Here is a 21,612-nt window from a genome sequence, read left to right on the forward strand (position 1 = left end):
TTAAGGATGCTTTATGCACCCTATAGATGGGCATAACTACCGATTGAAGAAGTTCCTCCCGAAAAGGGAGGAGCGTAACATCTAAGATGCATAACTATTGCAATTCACCACATTATCTTCAGTTGAATCCATAAGTAATAGTTGATGTTCATCTTGTACTAGTGATACCACACCAAGGCTGGTTGACCATCTCCATTTCAAAGAATTGTATCAACCGGGTTCTAATGTATTATTAACATCACCATCGGCTTGATCTAGTGTTTTTTCATGTAAGTTATCTTCCTCATTCCGTGCTTCATTGGCCCGATATCTCGGTTATTCTCCTCTTGTATTTCCTTATTGTTGCATTTTCAGCTTGTTCATCATGTGTTTGTCTCCTTATCCTTATCGATTACCGCTTCGATTCCTGTTTGTTCTTTGTCAACTCGGTGCAACCACATCAATGTGTATTACACCATTTGCAACCAGGGCTAGTGCTAGCTTCTAGTGTATCTAGTTGGTTCTCATTGTGTTGCTTTCTCTTCCATTTCCTTCTTTGATTTTTTGTCATTTCGTTACGTCTTCTCCACCGGACTTGTTCTTCTCAAGGTGAGTTTCCTCGATTGTGGCTTTTGCTTTGGCCTTAGCCATCTCTGCCTTCAAGTGCCTACATTCCACAACATCATGACCAATTCCTTTGCAGTGTGTACAATACTTTGGTGTCTTTCCCAGGTCTATGTTCTGCCAGAATTTCACTTCAGTATTTTCCACTTCAACCCAAACTTTATCCGCAATCTTCTCTGATAAATCAATATCCACTAATACAGATGCATAGTATCCCATATCTCGGTTTGCAGTGTTGTTATCCAAGTATAATGGTCTACCAACAGATCTAGCTAGTGACAGAAGAGTTTTGACCTCCCAATACTCAAGATTTAAGCCTGGAAATCTAACCCATACAAGTGCATGAGATTGAGTTTGTTTGTCGATATTGAAGTTTGGAAACCACAAGCTTAATCTCAATGGTTGGCCATTAAGAATCCACGTACCTTGTCTCCACAACATTTTATAGTCTTCCTCGCAGTCCAATCGAATGAGTATGAAGCCTCTACCCAGCGGGGTGATTTTCCAGTCTCCTTTCAGGTTCCATGATTGTTTCGCAAGTGTTCTGACCAGTTCTATCTTTGTTTTCTGCAAGTCGAGTTGACCTACAAGCGACCACTTCATATAGTCCAAACCTTTGTCCACTTCTGATTTTAACAGAGTGATCTTGGGGTAAGCACCTTGCATACCTGGACTAGGAAGAGATGATAAATCTACATCTCTACCAACTTTGGTGAGAGTTGAAGTTACCTCTGCAAATGTTTTACCTTTATTGTTGTGTCCTGCTGCTAAGATTGTAGCTTTCTTAGCTCTGTCATCATCTGCTTTTCCAGCCTACTTGTACATTTTGTACTCGATATTGGATAAAAGTTTGGTTCCTTCCACCACCAATGCCAAAAGGGATATTTGACCTTGTGGATAGCGGTAGTGATCTTGAGTTACAAATCACTACAGGGAGCATCAATAGATGTGTCATGAACATTATCAATTCTTTGGCTCTAGCATCTTCTTCCTCTTCTTTGGACTAGTAAATCGTTATGGATTTTCATCATTCTTCTTTGTAATAGTTTCTCAAGAGATCCCTTTCCATAAAGCTTTTCAAACTCATTCTCTAATCTTGCAAGTATATCATTCTCGTGTTCAACCCAAGAAGAGGTTCTAGGGTTTGAACTCCCAATTTCCCTCGTTTTTTCGATTTCCATGAGTTTTAAACTAACCGATCATGTAAAGATCCCAATCGTACTAGCGAGGAGAACAACACTTTGTACCCGAACTCACACCTAAGAAGATGTGAAATTGTGCACAAATGTGGGATTCTCTCTGCTAGGGAAAAGGTATTACTTCACAAAGATGGCAGGGATTCTCACTCCCACGTTGTTAGCTTTCACTAACAGTTGGTAGAAGGTAGAATCGAAGCTGTCTTTAATGGAGTAACGGGAAAAAAATGCTTTAAAAGGCAAAGAAATAGATGCGGTGAAATAGATCTGTAATTCCTAGAAAAAAACTTGCCATAAAAGGGAGGGAAATTTAAGTGATAGAATCGCCCTCTAAATCGCCCTTTTTATCGCCCATGACGTCACCTTGCAAGCTATGGCTAATTCATTTAAGAAAAAAAACAAGAAATCTCCCGCCAAGCTCAGATTCAATCCCTATGGAATTCCATAATGCAATGCCTTGCCATCTGTTTCCATTGCAGTAGGTGTATTGGATATTTTTACTAGATTCTGTGGGACTTATTCTTTTTAGGTTATGAGGATGTTGGGTTAACTTTTTTTAAGTGTAATGCACTGTTTTGTGGACCATATTATATTCAACTTGGGTTTCGCGCCAGAGAGATATTACAAAGTGGGTAGCTCCATTATGTAATCTTTGGTTTTTTGTTTCTCTCTAGCGTATATATATATCTAAAAGTAGTACTTGCAGCTGCTTTGGAAGGAAGCAACAACAAAGTACAACTGATAATGTATGTCTCACAAGCATGTCCTATATCCAATGGGACCCCAGTTTGACCACATAAAAATATTTTCCATGCATTGATTACTTGCATTTTTGCTTCAATCTTCTTTTAATTTGGATAATTATATATACTTACTAATGTCTCTTTTCTTTTCCAATTTGTTGTTTTTATCAGATTGGCAGATTGGTTGGCGGTATATTGATAAAGAAAACTTGGGTGGATGTTGTTCGAATCGGCAGATTATGGGAATTTGGCCAAAATCTTATTTTTTGAAGAACTAATATTATTTAGTTGATGGCTTTGAAGATTTTGTAATTCAGTATATTGGAAGAGACTAATTGTATGGATGCTCAAATAATGATTTTGGATGATCTTAATTAATAAAATATATTTTGCTATAATTTATTGTGAATGAATACATCTGATCGGTGTTTTTAGTTTAATCATAAATTGTATTGGGCAGGTTTATATAAATTGAAATGATTCAAAATAATACGTAATACCTATTATATATATGAGTAAACCCATTTGCAACGCCGAGCTCGTTGTAAAAGAATTAGGGTGTTGCAAATGTGTTTAAACAATTACCAACACATACATTTGGTGCGGCTAAAACCACTAGCAGGGTAGCTAAAAACACACTTTTGGCAACGCCTTTGGCGCAGCTAATGGTTTAAACCTTTTGCGACAAAGACCTAGGGGCAGCTAAAAACACACTTTTGGCAACGCCCTTGGCGCAGCTAATGGTTTAAACCTTTTGTGACAAAAACACGTAGCTAATGCTTTGCTTCTTTTGTGGCCTTGGTGCAACTAAAAGTAACCCTTTTGCAACGCTAGCGGTGCGACTAAAAGAACATTTTGCAACGCCAATCGCTGCAAATAGTTTAAATATTTTAAAAATCATTTTAGTTTGGCAAAATACTTTAGCAACGCTAATAAAGTAATAGCAATGGGACAAGGCGTTGCAATAACCTTCAAGCTTTTCGCGGCGCCAATTGTTCGCGCGTCTTCATTTAGCTTTTGTGACCCAATTTTTTGCGGCGCTTTGTGGCCCCACATTGGCGTTGCCATTGATCATTGGCAGCGCTTTTTTGTACTTGTAGCGACACCAGATGGCGTTGCAATTGAGCCTTTCTGTTGTAGTGGTACATGTAAATTCATATTTACATAACCTGTGTCACCTGTCAAATGTCAGAAAAAACGTCTATGAAATTTCATATTTGCATATGTAAATTTGTATTCACATATGTAACTTCATATTTGCATATGTAAATTCATATTTCCATAACCCGTGTCACCTGGTTAGAACTCAAATGTCAAAAAAACGTCTATAAAAATTCAGTGACTGTAAATATAGTTTTACAAAATGTGTCTATATAACATCAAAATGAGCAATTAAATATATTATGCATTGCTTCTTGAACGAGCCCAGCAACCAAGGCTAGCCGGACAACGAGAAAGAGGGCATCTTCAGAAAGGATTTGTCCACCAGCATAACCTCCAATCATAATACTCCAAGAAACAACATTCCTCTTAGACATCTCATCAAAAATAGTTCTAGCCACATTCATATCCCCCCATTTCGCATACAAATCCAATCGCGCATTATTAATAAACATATTGCTCCTAAACTCCCCTTCCACAATAAATTTATCGATTTCATTTCCAATTTGTAAACACCCTAACCGAAACTGAAGCCGATAAAGCACTAACAAGAGTCATACAATCAGGCTTAACTCCATTTACTTCCATTTGCCTAAACACTTTTATCGCCTTATCAGCATACCCATATTGAGCATAAGTAGACATTAAAGCACTCCAACAAACCAAATCTCTGTTAACTATACTCTCAAACAAATACTCAGCAGAAGCCACTTCACCAAACTTTGCATAAAAGCAAGGGTTTAGAGTAGGCTTTACCAAGAACACTCGACACCGTACCAACAGAAGCAGATTGCTTTTTAGGTTTCAATGATTTGGAATTCCTATCTGCATTAATCGAATTCTCCGATGGAATAATCTCATCACCCTTCGATGGAACGCCTCCGTCGACCCCTCATTGGATGTTTGACTAGTAGAAGCGTAAGAAGTACATCCATTTGATTCACCAAAATTCTGCGGCGATTTCAGCATTACGACCCGCTTTGCAAAATGCGAAGCAATCTCCTTAGAGAAAATGCAGAAAAAATATATCAAGTAACCCCGCCAAGGCCCTTGTTTCATCATCATGCTCTAAACTGCCCAGTTTATGTACTTCCATTTCCACTATTCTTCAAAATTCAGAATAAGACAAAGCATCAGACACACTTCATTATTAACTATATTCAACAGTCAAAGCAAGGGAGAAATCTATCTAATTCACCAATAATACAATTATAAAAAGATGATACCTAACAAGTAAACCGATTTCAGTTTCATCAATATCTTCTGTCATTTTGGTCCTTGACACCAATCATAATGAGAGATAACACTCCAAAAAACAAGAAATTTGCCAAGCTCCTCTATCAAAAATTCAAATCATTCAATCAACAGTTAGGTATCTTCTTCAATTTTTTTATACTGGTCATTGAATCATAAGTTTAGAATATATTATTTATAAAAGATTATCTCAAACAAAGACACGCACATGAAAGGAGGAGTGAAGTCAATTTCAATCGGATCTTTCTCGTATCCATTTGCATGGTACTTGATTTTATATCCCTTTCCCTTTGTTATCCAGATGAATCAGTGTTCTTCTTGGATGAATATGGAAAAAGGGTAAAACGGGTAATAAAATAAAATAGGAAATAGAAATCGGACTGGAATTTCGCTGATATTGGAAAGCAGGGAGTTTATGTGATATGGGTCGATAAATAGGGAGGTTATGTGATATGGACCGATAGGAAGGGGTTTACACTCATCCGGATTAAAACCAAGGGGCTGACCCCCATTTCTTGGATAAAGATAATAATAATATTAATATTAAGAAAATTAAAAAAAAATAAAAACATAAAAAACAAAACAAACAAACAAAAAATGAATATATGTACAAATATGCAAAATGAAAATGCATGACACATAATGATTCATAATAAGGGAGTGGACTACGCTTAGAAAGTTCTTGAGGAAATTTGTACGTAGCACAAATCAAATATTTGCAGTTAATGGTGCTGAATGACTATAAATATTTTATGAATACCATTTCGCACAATTTAGCAATTTAACCAAACACCTTTTAATCAGCAACCAATACCACTACATGTACGTTCCTAACTTTTCCACTGATATATTTATCTGACCCACAACAACCCTCACTATCAGTGGTAGTAGAAACCAGTGTTTGAAAACTCATCGAGTTGATCCGGAACTCGGCTGAGTCAACTCGACTCAATTGGATTTCGATAAAACTCGTCTATACAAATCGTTTTACATGACTTGCCGGTTGACTTACTGAGTTGGTCAAATAACCCAGCGGACTAACTCGCAAGTCTAACGAGTCAACACATAATAAAATTTATTTTTTTGCAAAATTATATGTACAGATTCTAATACTTGACCCAAAATGTCTATAACTCTCAACAAGGCCAACTAACCACTCAAACCACGTTTCTATTCTTTGAATTTGTTTTCTATTTACTTGACACACATAGTTTGAATACAAAAAAGGGTGTAACTAGTATTACACCCCCCACTAGATGAGCCAATTAGGATTTCCCCCCCACTAGATGGGGAAATTAGGGTTTTTCCCTTCTACCCAAATACAAAAAAAAACACGGTCAATCCAAGTTGACTTTTGTTTTGTGTGTATGGGGGAGGAGAAAGATCTTAATTTCCCATACAAAAAAAAAACGGTCAACCCAAGTTGACTTTTGTTTTGTGTATAGGGGGGGGGGGAGAGAGATCTTAATTTCCCATACAAAAAAAAACACGGTCAACCCAAGTTGACTTTTGTTTTGTGTATATTTGGGGGGGAGAGAAAGACCCTAATTTCCCATCTAGGGGGGGGGGTGGTGGTAATATTCGTTAACCCTACGAAAAATTAAATATGATATTATTAGGTACATGTAAATTGGTATAAAATAGGAATATGTAACTCGCCAATAAGTCGACTCCTGATCAGTTTCCTATCCAACTCAATTCAATTTTGACTTTTGTAATAGATATCGAGAGGGTTCCCTATGCTGGCACAAGTTGACTCAATACAAGAGTTGCTGAAACTATGGCCGAGAAGAAATATGAGTAACTTTGGTAAGCAGAGTGTGGCACATACTCCCTTATGCAGTGATATGGAATGAGAAACAACCATGCATTATGTCTTCAAGAACAAGGGGCTTTCTATGCAGGGAACTATCTTGGAAGTGAAAGTAATCTTATGGTATTGGATGTCTACTCCGCGGTAGAGAAGGAATTATGTCTTCAAGGATATGGTGCTGGGCTAGTCTAGTATAGTATTGGGGTGCTAACTTGTTATGTATTAAGGTTCAGTAGGGGTACTTATGTTTAGCTCACTTCTTACGGTGTGAGGTTCTCACTCACCCTTTTGTATATTTGTTTTGCACTGGACCCATCAATAAAATTAAACTTCAAAAAAAAAAAAAAAAAAAAAAAAAAAAAGCAATTTCGACTTTGGCCGAGTTTCAGGCTTTTGAACAATGAGTAGAACCTACATACATTATGTGTAATGCCCCCAAACCCACTATATCCTAGCTTAACCAGCCGATGATATAATGAGTTGGAGAGCCTAGCTACTTGATCGTCTCGACAAATGCTAGAGTAGTCAAGTAACCGGTTTACAAAATGAAACAATTACAATAAGTCAAATACGGGTGATAACTAACAAATTAAATAAATAAAAACAAGAGTTCAAGCTCTAACCAAATAATGTCTCAACTTGTCTCTCCGCATGATCAAAGTATCAAACATCTGCAAAATCTATAAGGGTGTAAAAACCACGTGCCCAGCAAGCATCATCTACTAACAAATCTTTTCACTTAAATAAGGGGAGAAAACATCTAACAAGTGACTAGCATGTAACTTAAACATTTAAAATCTCTAAATCACTAAACAATCAAATTTTCCATTTAATAATAATAGTCAATCCGCATGTGAAAACAATGCAATTAAATTGAAACGATTACGTTAATATATTTCATATTTCCTTGAAAGTAATTATACTTTATTATAATCTTAAAACTGGATCACTTATTTTAAATACAGCCAGGAATACATGCCAACTAATACACTTCTAAATAGTTAGCACATAACACCGCAAGGTAAATCAATTAATTGAGTCATAGTTGAACACACAAAACCCAAATGAGACTGTAAACTCAACAACAAATACCAATTCAACCAATCACAATTTCAGTTCAAACATGATTTGTTCAAGAAATCATTAACAAGACCAAACACACAGTTAATGCACCAATTCACATAACTTAGGTAGTCAAGACTAACACAAACTTTGCACAAAATAATCGGCAATTACGTTGAACCCAAAACCTTACTAAACATACATATCGAACATCAATAGAAATAAAGACATCACTTATTTAAGATCAAAAGATGAGGCAGTAGAGATACTTGCCTGATCTATAGGAGATAAACGATAAGAAACAAGTGATATCAACACTCCAAAAACCTGATAGAAAACCCCCAAATTCCAGCTCTTCCTTTTCCCATGGTGGCGACAAATTTTTACCTAAAAAAGAACCAAAATTCTGAAGCAACCCTAGTAGAATCACTCGCGATCGGTGACCCATAAACCTTTAGAAAGCTCTTTGAATCTAGGTTCTAAGAAACCAAACAGAATTAAAAACCGATCACTAGGGAGAAAGATATAGCTGTTTTTGTGGCAGGTACCAAATATAATTTAAAACTGATTTCTCACTCATTTCTTCTTCTTTTGTGTTGAATTCATAAGTGATATAGTTTAAACAGCCAAAGACTGAGCCTCCTCTCATTTGTTCTCTCTTGTAGAAATTATAGTGAATGAGAATAAGAAGAGATCGGTATTTGGTTATGGTTTCCTCGAGTTTTCTCTCGAACCTTAAAATGAGTTCTCCTCTTTTTGTTTGTTCTCATCCGAAAAAGACATGTGAGAACCGACTAAATTAGTGTTGGATTTTCAACAATGGGATATGGTTCACCAACCAAAAAGCCCGCCCCAAAATAAAACCCAATAAATATGATCACCCACTGTAAGCCCAAACTAATTATTTTTCTAGAAATATTGGGTTTCACATTCTTCCAACCTTAAAAAATGAATTTTGTCCTTGAAATTCCATTGCATAATCCTCGACAAAACAAATATCTCGTTATTCAACAAATATCACCTAGTTCTACAGATCTTAAAGTTGTTACCCAAAACCGAATAAACCATCGTGGTGTGAGGAGTCACGCTACTCAATTAGATAAGTTAACATACTTTCAAAGATTATAAAACCACAAATTCCTATAGATAGTCAATACATAATCAAATCCTTAGACCGGCTGCAATTAATAAGATCTCTTAAAACTTTGAACTAAGAAAATCATATCATATCTCAATATACAAAAGATGCCTTATATTATCGACAAGCATTTCCGAAAGCTCAAAAGTTACTGAGAAAATAATCAACAAGGCAATCACAATCGTAAAAGGATCAGGGGACAATAAGAACAGTTGAAGTCCAACTTTCAACTTCACATTTGATATCCAAATCCAAATATGTAAACTACAATATTAACCTATATTTGCCCAATCAAAGCAACTCCACGATTCTCCACTAAATTACCCAATAGTCACTTTTACCACCAATGGATCTCATAATATAATCATCAATAATCACAAATTATATTAACTTGAATTCAAAAGTGAAAATTCACCGCGAAATTGAATGAAACAAAATTCCTTGGGTCAATCCTTTAAGTAAAGTTTAATTCCAACCACAATCTAACATTCACAAATTCTTTAGTAATCTCATTTTCACGGCCAAAGTGTTTAATCTCAAATTTCTCATTCTCTCATTTAATCACGTGTAAGAATAAAAAATATATGGGGTTCCATCATAACATGTTGTTCAAGTTTTATGTAGAAGATAACCAACAATATCACAAACATTATATATACATAGTTCGTAACACTATATGATTAGAACCCCATAAGCATTATTTATATATAATTCGTAACACACCCGATAAGCAAACATGCAAATCGGGCCAGCATTATAAAAATGTTGGTGTGAGTAGCCCTAAAATACAACATATATTTATACATATATTTACGCAATAAATAAGGCAATTAGTTCCTCCACCGAGGCGTTTTAACCTCCAACGAATGAAACAATATCCTTAAGTACCATAATTAAGGCAGATAGTTCCTCCACTGAGGCGCCTTAGCTTCCAATAATAAAAACAATCATATCAATATGTACATACCCCATGTAAGGCAGTTAGTTCCTCCACTGAGGCGCCTTAGGTTCTAACTAAACTAATAACCAGAAAGTATATCCTATACTTACTGCATTTCATGCTCAATTACAGTGTGGTTCGTCTCTACACAAGTAATTAGTTTGATCCACCCTTCTGCAAAACTATATACAATCATATATTTAAAGATATATCATTAACCAACCTATTACCATAATTATATTATTTAAGGCTTTCTTTGCGTGTTCCAAAAATCACGTCGTATCTATGTCTTACCTAGTTTTCTCGGCTACCATAATCGCTACCCAACGCCGAACATGTACACCCACATGCCTCCCCTCACATAATGAACCACTCCGTGCGTAGCTACCCTAAGCGGGATATCGCATACCAGGTAACCCTCACACGGAAGCCATTATGTGAGTACTGCCACTATTCGGCATAAAATATCGTGCATCTCGTTCTAATTTTGCGAACGGAATAATCAAGCCACTATTCGGCTACGCCAGAAGGGCCATTCAGATTTACTGAAATGCCAAAAGGGCCAATCAAATTCTTTAAAAAGGGCCATTCAATTCACCAAACACCGAAGGGCCAATCATATCACATACGCCCATCACTAGGGCCAAAACACATGAGTTGTGGTAGCTAGGTTCTAGGATTTTCGTTACGTAATTTATTCAAGTGTCATACATTTATATCTCCGAATAATTCTTGTTCTATCTCATGCTAGTATGCTTAATTGTACTGAAGCTCAATGTTTCTCGTTATAATAAAATCCATATTATCACGTGCCAATACTATTCATTGCTGATTTCCAAGTATCTCTATATCAAATCTCAAAACTTATTATTTCACGTGCCAATCATATATTGCACCACACCATATGGAATATCTCAAGCCTTCATAAATACTACCATTCATTTAAGTAGCAACTCATAACAGTAATCAATCATGTAACGTATTCATTCAATATATTTATGTGAACTCAATTCACCATTAAAGCCCAATACTAAAGTCCATGAATCTAAATCCGTATATAATGTAATTCTCATAAAAACGTATATATATAAGTCTTATAAGAATTCCCCTCTTGTTACATGCCAATATTTATATGTTTTACACACTACTCACGTCAAATCTTAATTAGATAATGACAAACAAATTTATATAAGCTTCCATAGCATTTTAGCATTTGATTTGTTCATACAATTTACAACATAAAACGTAACACAATTATATAGTCAAAAGTCCACAATCAAAGCCCAAAACTCAAAACCCAAAAGTCTAAATATTTAAAGCCCCCATTGGATCTATTTTAAGTTATATGGACCGGCCCAAACCAAACAAAACTAAAAATGAAACTGAAACTGGCCCAAAACACAAATGGGTTCGGCCCAAAAATTGAACTAAAACCGCCCCAAAACTTTAAACTAAACTGGCCCAAACAAAACAAATAGAACTAGCCCAAAATAACTAATGTGGTCCGGCCCAAAACAATAGAATGAAACTGGCCCAAAACAAAATAACTTAGTTCCGGCCCAACCAACAAAACTAAAGAATTTGGCCCAAATCCCAAGCCCAACCGATCATCTTCCTCAGCTCCAACAGCTCCACCCCACCAAATCGGCCACCACAACCTCCACTCGTCCTCCCCTTTCAACCCAGCGGTTTCCCTCCTCATCAAAAACCAAACAACATTAATTAACACACAACACACTTTTATCTACTGTCGAGATCACTCAAACTTAGATCTCGACCGCCATTAACGTCCCCCCCGGAGCTTAACAGCCCACATCTCACTACACAACCCAATCATAAACCAACCAACCCATAATACAAAATAATAGCTTCAACATAATGTATCGACACCTCGACAGTATCACAGTATTACAATTCAAACCTTTACAGGACAGAGGAGGAGGTTTGGGATCACGCCTCCATTGACGCTCCTTCAAGCTTTAACAGCCCCCTCCAATCGACTAACCACCAACAAATCCAAGTCACAACCGCAAGAATTCAATTAACAAGAAAGATAATCCTAACGATTTCTTTGTTTTGGCTTTAGCCGCCATGAACAGTGTATAATCTTCCACCAAATCACGACCACCAATAATCTATACGTCGACCTACCAATCTATTTACAGTAGGCCTGAAATCGATTGACTACCCGCTTGTTATCAAGGGGTCGGGACAAATTTTCCGGAGACAGAGTTTTCTTCAATCCATAAACACCGTTAACACTAAATAGAATACAGTACTAAAACTAAATCAAGACTGAATCAAAACACAGCACAGACCATTTTCTAGCATCGTGAAATCGACAACTAACAAGAATTTTATATATAAGAAATTCAATAAAATATCTACTCACATTAATCCAAAATTCAACGAATCCATCATAGTCCGAATCATTTCGCTCCAATTCTCTAGCAATCGAGCTTTTATCTCCGCCTCCATTTTTATTTTATTTTTATCTAAAAAAACCCTATTCTCTAGAAAAATATGAATATATACTTGGGTTTGAAACCTAAGCCCAACACAGACTCGGGCCAAGAAATCAGGCCCACGTATCCCAAATCCAATCCAACCAATTTTAAATAAATAAATAAATACGTATTTTAAATACGGGCGTTACAATAAAACTAATACCAAATATCCAGTACTATCCAATTTAGCACAATAACAAAAAGTATAAAATGATGACCCAAAATAAATATATTCTTCAATCAAGTTCTAATTTCACAAATGACTAACACGAAAATCAATATCTCAAAAACAATCGTTATGAACCGCCTAGGATTCAATGCGCAACAAATACACAAACACAGTACAAACACTGCAGTCAGTCATTCACATTACAATACATACTACCAAATTCTTTTTCAAAACACCAATTCACTAGACAAGACAATAAAGCATTTTAATCACTCGGCAGAAAACACAAGCCATTTCATTTTGACAAATCAACAATGCATGAATTAATCATAATCTACAGACAATAACAATTCAAAAAGACAAACTCATTTCACCAAGCTTAAGTTAGTAACTACACCTATCAAAAGAATTGTCATTTTAAACCAATTTCACACCAAAAAAAAAAAAAAAAAACTTCATAATTCTGCAAGTAATATCTTTCCAATTGATAACATAGAGAAAAAAAAAATGGAATCAATCAATGGAAAATAAACAAAAATGAAAAACTAGAACTTGAACCCAAAACTATATTTGAAAATTTTAAACTTCTTTCTCATGATTTACCATTTGTAAATTGATTATCTTCCATAGCATGATAAAATGAAAATGGGAGGATCTATGATACAAAACAATAAAATATAAACTAAAATAATTCGAAATTAATATAAGAATGGATGATTCATCTTTTCTAAAATTCAAAAGTTGAATTTGAACTCTTGATATTTGCTCAATGTTTAAACTTGAACATTTGAAATTGATGCTGAACTTATAAGTTTGTGTTCATATCTCTCAAATTCCTACAAACGTTAAAAGAAAATATAAACAAACTACAAAAATATTGGAGTTAGAGTCTTGAAACGGTGCGGGTCAATTGGGTTGGGTCAACGGCTTTTGGCATGGTACGGGTGAGGTTTGAGCATAAAACCTACACCCATAGCCTGACTGTGTAGAAACGGTGGCGGCGCGGGGTGGGGCGAGTCTATTTTCGGGTCGGTTCGAGTTTGATGGTGGGTGAAGACCGGGTGATGGGTCGATGATTTTTTTTTACACTCCTAACTAGGGTACAAGGGAAGAATGAGGCTCTTGTCAATTTTCTCACTGATCCGAATGAGGGTAGATCGACTTTTCGGCTTGCGGATGTATTGATCTACAATTGGTCTGAGGAAAAACATGCGTGTGTTGATGTAATTGGAGCGTTTCCATTGGTAGGGATTGGGAATATATGGAGTCTTTGAGGTGGGAGAAGCAGCTAATAGAGTAGCGGTATGGAAGATTGAGTAACACGAGGATGCTTGTAGGGCTAACTAATATTGTTTCATTTCGTTTTGTTTTGACACTTTTGGTTTTTTGGCATAATAGTCTGTTAAGCTCCTTAAGAGGTTGTAGAAAATTATGACAGTAACGTAATGATGTATAGTTGGTTCTAACAAGTTTGTATTTAAGAGGATATGATTTGTCATTCAGAAAGGACTTGCGGTATAACTTGTTGCACGCTTGTCTTAATTATTTGTAAAATTCGTTATCATTATTAATAAAAATTTCTCTTAAAAAAAACAATAATAATTGTGCTCTTGAAAATAGGCAATGTTAGGGATTAAGTAATGAAGGCTGAAGTTCGTAACTAAGATTTAGGAAAGGAAATCAGATTTATGAAGTTCCATTTCATTTTCTTTCAAGCATGTGTTGCGTGTCTATTGCTTTTGATATAAAGGATCTTATTTCTAACAAGTGAGAAACACACACAAGGAGATTAAGAGGTTCTTTACTTGTGTTGCAATATGATTGGGTAATATTTACCAAAAATTTCAGGCCACTAAAAGTTTAGGGCCCTCCGCCCGAGTGCTAATATAAATAAGGGAACCCCGTTGGAGAACGGGCACACAAGCTAGCCGAATTCGCATTATTCTAAAGTCGGACTAAACTCTAAAATCTTTGGAAAAAATATATTTTATTAAACTTCTAAAATAAATAATGCAAAAGATTATTTGGAGGTCAAGCGCCCGCAACAAATTAAGATTACAATATCTTCCTGGCACCAAATAATGACTAAAATTTTCCTATGAAGGTAGTCAAAGTATTTACACCCTGTTGAATTCTGTGTTAGTGGTGATGCTAGGAGAGTTGTGATATTGATATATTAGAGACACCAAGAAAAAACCAAAGAAGACTAGAGATTGATTAGGGTTAAAGAGTTCTTAGGTTCTGAGAGACTGGGAGAGATTGTTCTCTACCCAGAGTTACATACTTATACTAACCTAAAACATGAGAATAGAAACTACTAGATATGGATGTCCACACATATAGAAACATGGGACTTTCCATATTGGACATATTCTAATACTGACATATTCTAATACTCCCCCTCAAGCTGTAATTACACAAACTATGCAAATTACAACTTGGATTACAAAAACAAAAGATAAAAATACTGCTCCCCCTTTCTCATAGAACTGTCTTTAGTTTAAGACCTCGAACAACTGTTGAGTCGTTCTGGAGGTGAAATCGGTGTAGGCAATGGCCTAACCTGAATCTTGAAGGTGTACCATAGTCACAAACCCAAATCATAACACCGATTTAGTGGCCACCTTGGCTACTACTACTACTCTATTCAATGTTATGGTTTGTCATAATATAAATTGAAAACAATAACACCGATTTGATGTGCTTTTTTGGTCGCTACTATCAATATCACCGTTAATGTCAACAAAATACTATTATGGGTACTCTCAAACATACGTCTGCGGTTGAGGCTTGATCGCTACCGAAAACATAGGCTTGATCAGATTGAAACATACTTGAAATGGCTTGATCGATCCGAATCTCAAGACCTAATAGTGGAGGTGTCATCTTGAAAGACCGAATAGTGGAGATGTTATATCTTGAAGGCTGAATAGTGGATATGCCTTGTCATGAAGAGTTCGTCAAGGCTTGCTGGAATATGGAGACATGAGTACTCTTTCTCATACGTCTCCATATTCTCCTTCCCTTATATACTACTGAATGTCTTCATATCTCCATACTCCCCCCTCTCAAGTTGGAATATACAAGGCTATTAAAAAAATACAAAGACTTGTCTATTCCGACTTGAACTTGAAACTGAGAAAACTAAATACCAACTTATACAGCCAACCAATGCCCACTTCAAAAAAAAACAATACTTCATACTCCAACTATACTTCATACTTCAAAAATAATACTTCATACTTCAAAAATTCTAATTAAACATGCATCAAACAATACTCACTATAGAGGGTGGAGGGTGGGTCGCGCATTTTTATGACTGCGAACTTTTAGAACAGTGGAAGATGGAAAGAATAATTCTTTGTGAGATAGAGGTCATGTGCCCCTATAATACTTCAAACAAACAACTTGATCATGTTCTAGAAACTAAGATAGAATACATCATCAATACCAACTGCGCGGAAGCTAAAACCCAAACATCCATAACGACATACAAACAATACCACCCCTCCAATCCTGGACGAGAGTGTAAACTACCTTCCAAAGGCTTGATACTTCAAAAATCTCGAAACCTGATGAGTGGAAGCTAGAGCACGTGCGCGCCTTCGTCAAGGCATATTGGAGCGCAAATACTAACTTCAAAGACTCCGGGATACAGAGAGGTTGTGCTCTTTATCAATACTAAGACAGAGAGATTGCGAAAGACGTAGATTGCGGAAGCGAAACAATATTAAGAAACCAATACTAAGAAACTTCGGATCTCTCTCTTATCATTCTTCAAACAAACTTTAAACACTAGCGGAATCTTGAAAACTTACTTTAACATGACAATGAACAGTATCGTGAACAGTGTTGGTGAATAGTAATGTGAACAAACAGGTAAATAGTAACTGTGAACAGTAAACCCGCCAGAGAAAAAATTGAAACTTGAATTGAGATATAAGAACTTCTTCTTGTGAGAAATCTTTCTTCTTCTTGAAACTTGACTTGAATACTATGCTGAAAATTAAAACAAACTTAGATTTTCTTGGTGAGGGATTCCTCTCCTAGCATACCATTCAACCTCGCTCCGATACCATGTTGAATTCTATGTTAGTGGTGATGCTAGGAGAGTTGTGACATTGATATATTAGAGACACCAAGAAAAAAACCAAAGAAGACTAGAGATTGATTAGGGTTAAAGAGTTCTTAGGTTCTGAGAGACTGGGAGAGATTGTTCTCTACCCAGAGTTACATACTTATACTAACCTAAAACATGAGAATAGAAACTACTAGATATGGATGTCCACACATATAGAAACATGGGACTTTCCATATTGGACATATTCTAATACTGACATATTCTAATACACCCCACTTTATGGGATTGACACTCTTTTGACCAATTTCAAGATATTGGCACTTTTCCATTAATCATATAAAAAATCACTCACGGCAAGAAATTGCTGCGAAAAGGTAATGCCCACAACAAGGACTCAAGGAGTTTCCGTGAGTGTTTTTTGTTTTAAACTTTTTTTTTTAGCCACCGTAAAAAAAAGTCAGTTGTCGTGCGATAGTTGTGTTCATCAAAATAGAGTTTTTGTTTGTATTAATTACCAAAACTCTTTTTCATTAATTTGATCACAAGTTTTTCGATTTTAGAATGTATGAAAAAATTTGCTACGAGATAACAAAACTATGTCTCGATTATATTTTTTTTTATGGATTTGGTATTGTTCTTGGAGCGTATGAAGAAGTTCTAAAGAAGAAAATGAGGTATGTGTTCAAAATTTGAAGTGAAAAAAAAAAACCAACAACAACAACAACATTCGCGGCAACTCGCTACCGTGTAATATGTGATTTCGCGGCAACCCGATGCTGTGAAACGTGAGTTCTTATAGCAACTCACTACCGTTGAACTATCGGACATGGTGTAAAAGGACATATAGAATAACCATTATTTGTGTACCCTTTTGTCAAAGAGGTGCCAATCCCATAAAAGTGGAATGTAAATATCGAGGGGGACGACTTTTCAAAACTCCAAAAGTTATGTGGTTGTCCACGACCTTCGTGTCGTGAATTATGGGCCAAGTACTCCACTAGATTCAGTGGCATGGATCAAAACTCGATTTCTTCTTTTTTCACCACAAAAACTCGTAGAAACACGTCAGTAACCAAAGAGTAAAAACCTTAACAGTTAATCGTAATACCAATATTTCAAGTGAAGGTCAGTATACAGGGGTGATAAATTAAGTCAGTAGGGGCAGCTCTACTATGAGTCTAAATAGATGGTATAGACTTAAGATTTAAGATATCCGCACCTTGAAGTCCTGGAGAGAGAGAGGTGCGGTTTTCCAGCTTCAGTTGTGTTCAAGGTTAGCTTCATTATTTGAGTCTGTAAGTTAAGTTCTAATTTCTTTATATGCAACTTTTTCATAGAATAGTTTAATAACTTGCCTGATAAAATATCTCTTGATATACAAAATAATCTGCCCCCTCTACAAGTTTGGGCGATTTGAGATAGCATAAGAAAAGGTTTTATGAAAATTTGCAGACATTGACTGTTGAATATGGAACGTTATGTTGACGTACGTATGTCTTTGCAGGTTGGTTCGATCTATTGAGTGAATTCCGTCACCTGAATAGCCAATATAGTTTAAAGGGAGAGTTTGTACATTAAGAATTGTAATGGGAGAAATGACAGAGCATACTTCAATTAATATTATCGAAGATGAATTGGTTTCTTCTATCTTAAGAGACATTGCCACGGTCTCTGGATTAGCCGCCAAATGTTGTATCTATAGAGTCCATGATAATCTTCGTGCATTGAAAGAAAGGACGTATTCTCCTCATTTAGTGTCAATTGGTCCGCTCCACCATGGAAATCTGAAATCTATGGAGGAGCATAAATGGCTTTACTTGAAGTCTTTTCTTGGTCCAAACCCACTGATGTTAGTAGAGAATTATGTACAAGTCTTTAGGGGCTTTGAAGTAGATGCGCGTAGATGTTATGCAGAAACTTTTAGCAGTTTAAGCAGCAATGAATTTGTTAAAATGATGCTACTCGATGGCTGTTTCATTATTGAGCTCTTTCTGAGGTATAGGTTCAATGATCGGAGACAAGATGACGACCCTATTTTCAATACATCTTGGATGCTCTCTTCCTTGAATCGCGATCTAATGTTGCTTGAAAACCAAATCCCTTTCTTTATTCTTGAATATTTGATTACCTCTAACCAAGTGGATCTTCATCCAAATCCTTCCAAGTACCTCACTGAGAGTGCACTTTGTTTTTTTTCTGGGATGATGCCAATACGGCTACAGATGAGACCTAGGTCCCTAAGCAATAATCATCTGCTTGATTTAGTAAGAAATGCGCTTCTTCCCCCTCATGTAGAAAGGAACATGTCACAGGACATTCGGAATATTAAGCTTATACCTTGCGCGATGAAGCTACAACAATTCGGGATCAAGTTCAAGAAGAGTGACGATTTGAACCTCCTAAGCTTAAAGTTTAAGAATGGAGTGCTGGAAATTCCACCTTTGAAGATTCAAGATGTGACAGAACCTTTATTGCGAAACCTTATCGCCTTTGAACAATGTCATATAGGATGTACCAACGAATTTACGTCTTATGCTTTTCTTATGGATAGCCTCATTAGCAACAAAAACGATGTTGAAATTCTACAAAACCATGGCATTATTGATCACTGGTTGGGCAGTGATGAAGATGTAATGGGTATCCTTAACAAACTCTGCATCGAGGTTAATCTTGATTATGAGTTCTACTTTTCTGAGCTGTGTGAGCAAGTAAATAACTACTGCAAAATGAAGTGGCACAGGTGGCGCGCAGATCTGAGACGTGACTATTTCCACAACCCGTGGGCTTGGCTTTCGGTTATTGCTGCACTTCTTATTATAATCTTTACCTTCTTGCAGACTGTTTTTTCCATCGTTACATATGTCAAAACTTATTAATTGTGCAGTGAGTATGTGCCTGCTCTGTAATCTTTCATATCATATCTGATAAGTTGTTTATTAAATGTCTGGGAATGTTCTGCTTTCATTTTTGACATAAATCAATGACGGTAAGGGTTGTTTCCTTTCTTAAGCACAGACAATGAGGCTTAAGGTTAAGGACCTGGTTCCTGTTTCGATAGAGGTTCACTACAGATGTTTTTTTTTTACTTATGCGCTCAAGTTTCAAGTTCAACCTGCTCTAAAGCACAAATATCTTGCAAATTAAAACAGACTCTGCATTCATACTTGTAATCCCAATATAGCTCTGCTTTGGACATCCAATGCATAGGAGACTATCCAGGTGGCAATTTGATGTTGTATCACAGAGTAACTCTCAAGGACTAACCAGAAGGAAAAGTCACTCTCAGAACGAGCGTTTTGTTTTAATCACTACAGCTAGTGAAAGTTCAAGTTCAAGTTTACCCCTGTAAACAAGAACCCGCCCACCATTTCGTTCTTCAGAAAACACTCAAAACACACAACCCAAAAAACCCGAGATCACAACCCAAAAAAAATGAACGCACAACACAAAAAAAGAACGGCTATCAAAAACTTGAACTTGCTGGTTCAAAATATGAGTTTTCAGGATGTGGCTTGTTCTTAATGGGTCATCTTTTGCTTCCACAATAACGATTGACCTTTAAAATGTTTTGACACTTTATCACTGGGTTTAATACATATATCAGAGCTCCATCATTTCAAACTGATTTAATCTTCTTTTTCTGTTATACCCTTTCAGGCATAGAACGTCCATAGGAGAGCTAAACACGCACGCTTTTGCCGCCCAAACTCCTTTGTGTGTTGATATACTGCACACTCAGCCCCTAAGATTATGTAATTCGTTGATAGTTCCTTCTCCAGACGTTTGTATCTCTAAAACCAGTGGTTGCGTTCAAGTTAACCGAGTAATATTTCGATATAGCTGGTAATCGTCATTGTAATTTCCCAAAATCCACTTCAAGAGTCCACGTTGTTAGAACCTTACACAGTTACACCCATCTCATACAGAACCTGCTTGCACTCAGAGCTATTTGCTGTTGCTTCCTTTTCTGATTGGATGTGACAATAGCCATCAATAGTTCCCTACGATGGCTGCAAGCTACAATATGCCACTTTTCTTCTTGAACATATTCCCCTGATTGGTATAAAGAAAAAGGTTGCAACTGAAAACTTCAGTCTTCAGGTCAAGTTATATTATGCACAACAGCACAAGTGTTCTTAGCAATTAATAAGGTAGCTTCTAGCTGGTACTGTGAACTTCGATGGTATTTTCATTCCTTGAATTGAAACATTTTCTGAAGACAACTTAACCGCAAAATACAACAGCATTCACTCAAGTGTTCATAGTTACCAAACTATGAACAATAACTGTTCATAGTCCAATTGTGATATGAATAAAGAATGTTCATAGTTCATGACTATGAACAATCATTGTTCATAGTCCAATTGTAGTATGAACAAAGAATATTCATAGTCCAATATCTCATTGTTCATAGCTCAATTGAAAACTCCCAAATATTCATAGCTCTTAAGAAGTTTTAGTAGAGAAAGTTGAAACTTGCTTTGCTTGGATTTCAGAGCTGATGTTGCTTGGACTTATATCTTTAATGTTGGGACAACGGGCAAAATCGATTTATGAGATTTGCATTGATTCTTCTCTTTTCAATAGTCGATTCTATCTATGTTCAGAGGAGGATTTTGGCCTTACTGCATGAACATTTCTTTATTACTAATTCAAAGTTATCTAGTTTAAATCGTACGTCTACAACCTTTGCTCCCAAGAATTTGTCATTCCATCTCTACAGAGGTAACTATTAGCTTCCTTCTCCTGTAGTTGGTTGTTGATTCAATTAAGCAAGTTTCGTTTGGTTTACTAGTTTCTTCTTCCAGGGTCGCGAACCATTTGTTTCCCAAGAAGCTCTGGAACAGCTTCATCGTTTTCTGTTTTGTTCTTGGGATTACTCATGTATTGTATAGTTGTGTAGCTGTTGGTCTGGCTATGATTAAGGTACAACTTACATTTCCAC

At 36.3% G+C, this 21,612-nt stretch overlaps 2 protein-coding genes and 2 long non-coding RNA genes across 5 annotated transcripts; 2 read left to right on the forward strand and 2 right to left on the reverse strand.

Moving 5' to 3' along the window:
• Positions 1-546: 546 nt before the first annotated feature.
• LOC147506506 (uncharacterized) lies at positions 547-1,269 on the reverse strand. Its single transcript, XM_086605781.1, has one exon. It carries the CDS (start codon positions 1,267-1,269, stop codon positions 547-549), a length of 723 nt encoding a protein of 240 aa, XP_086461907.1.
• A 1,221-nt stretch (positions 1,270-2,490) lies between these two features.
• Positions 2,491-2,940, forward strand: LOC147506507 (uncharacterized). The gene is made up of 2 exons (XR_015220822.1): positions 2,491-2,545; positions 2,714-2,940. It is a non-coding gene; the product is annotated as an uncharacterized LOC147506507 (long non-coding RNA).
• Positions 2,941-4,724: 1,784 nt separating this feature from the next.
• Positions 4,725-6,514, reverse strand: LOC147506508 (uncharacterized). The gene is made up of 3 exons (XR_015220823.1): positions 5,166-6,514; positions 4,930-5,040; positions 4,725-4,809 (listed from the first exon to the last, which is right to left on the reverse strand). It is a non-coding gene; the product is annotated as an uncharacterized LOC147506508 (long non-coding RNA).
• An 11,082-nt stretch (positions 6,515-17,596) lies between these two features.
• On the forward strand, positions 17,597-19,668 carry LOC147506509 (UPF0481 protein At3g47200-like). 2 transcript variants are annotated; one of them, XM_086558635.1, is made up of 2 exons: positions 17,597-17,940; positions 18,172-19,668. In XM_086558635.1, exon 2 carries the CDS (start codon positions 18,254-18,256, stop codon positions 19,541-19,543), a length of 1,290 nt encoding a protein of 429 aa, XP_086414761.1. In that variant the 5' UTR covers positions 17,597-17,940; positions 18,172-18,253; the 3' UTR covers positions 19,544-19,668. The 2 variants fall into 2 exon arrangements, with proteins under 2 accessions (XP_086414761.1, XP_086414762.1); XM_086558636.1 differs by having other exon boundaries at positions 17,658-17,962.
• Positions 19,669-21,612: the final 1,944 nt, after the last annotated feature.

The sequence above is a fragment of the Coptis chinensis genome, chromosome 4 (genome assembly GCF_015680905.1).
Source record: "Coptis chinensis isolate HL-2020 chromosome 4, ASM1568090v1, whole genome shotgun sequence".
NCBI lineage: Eukaryota > Viridiplantae > Streptophyta > Magnoliopsida > Ranunculales > Ranunculaceae > Coptis > Coptis chinensis.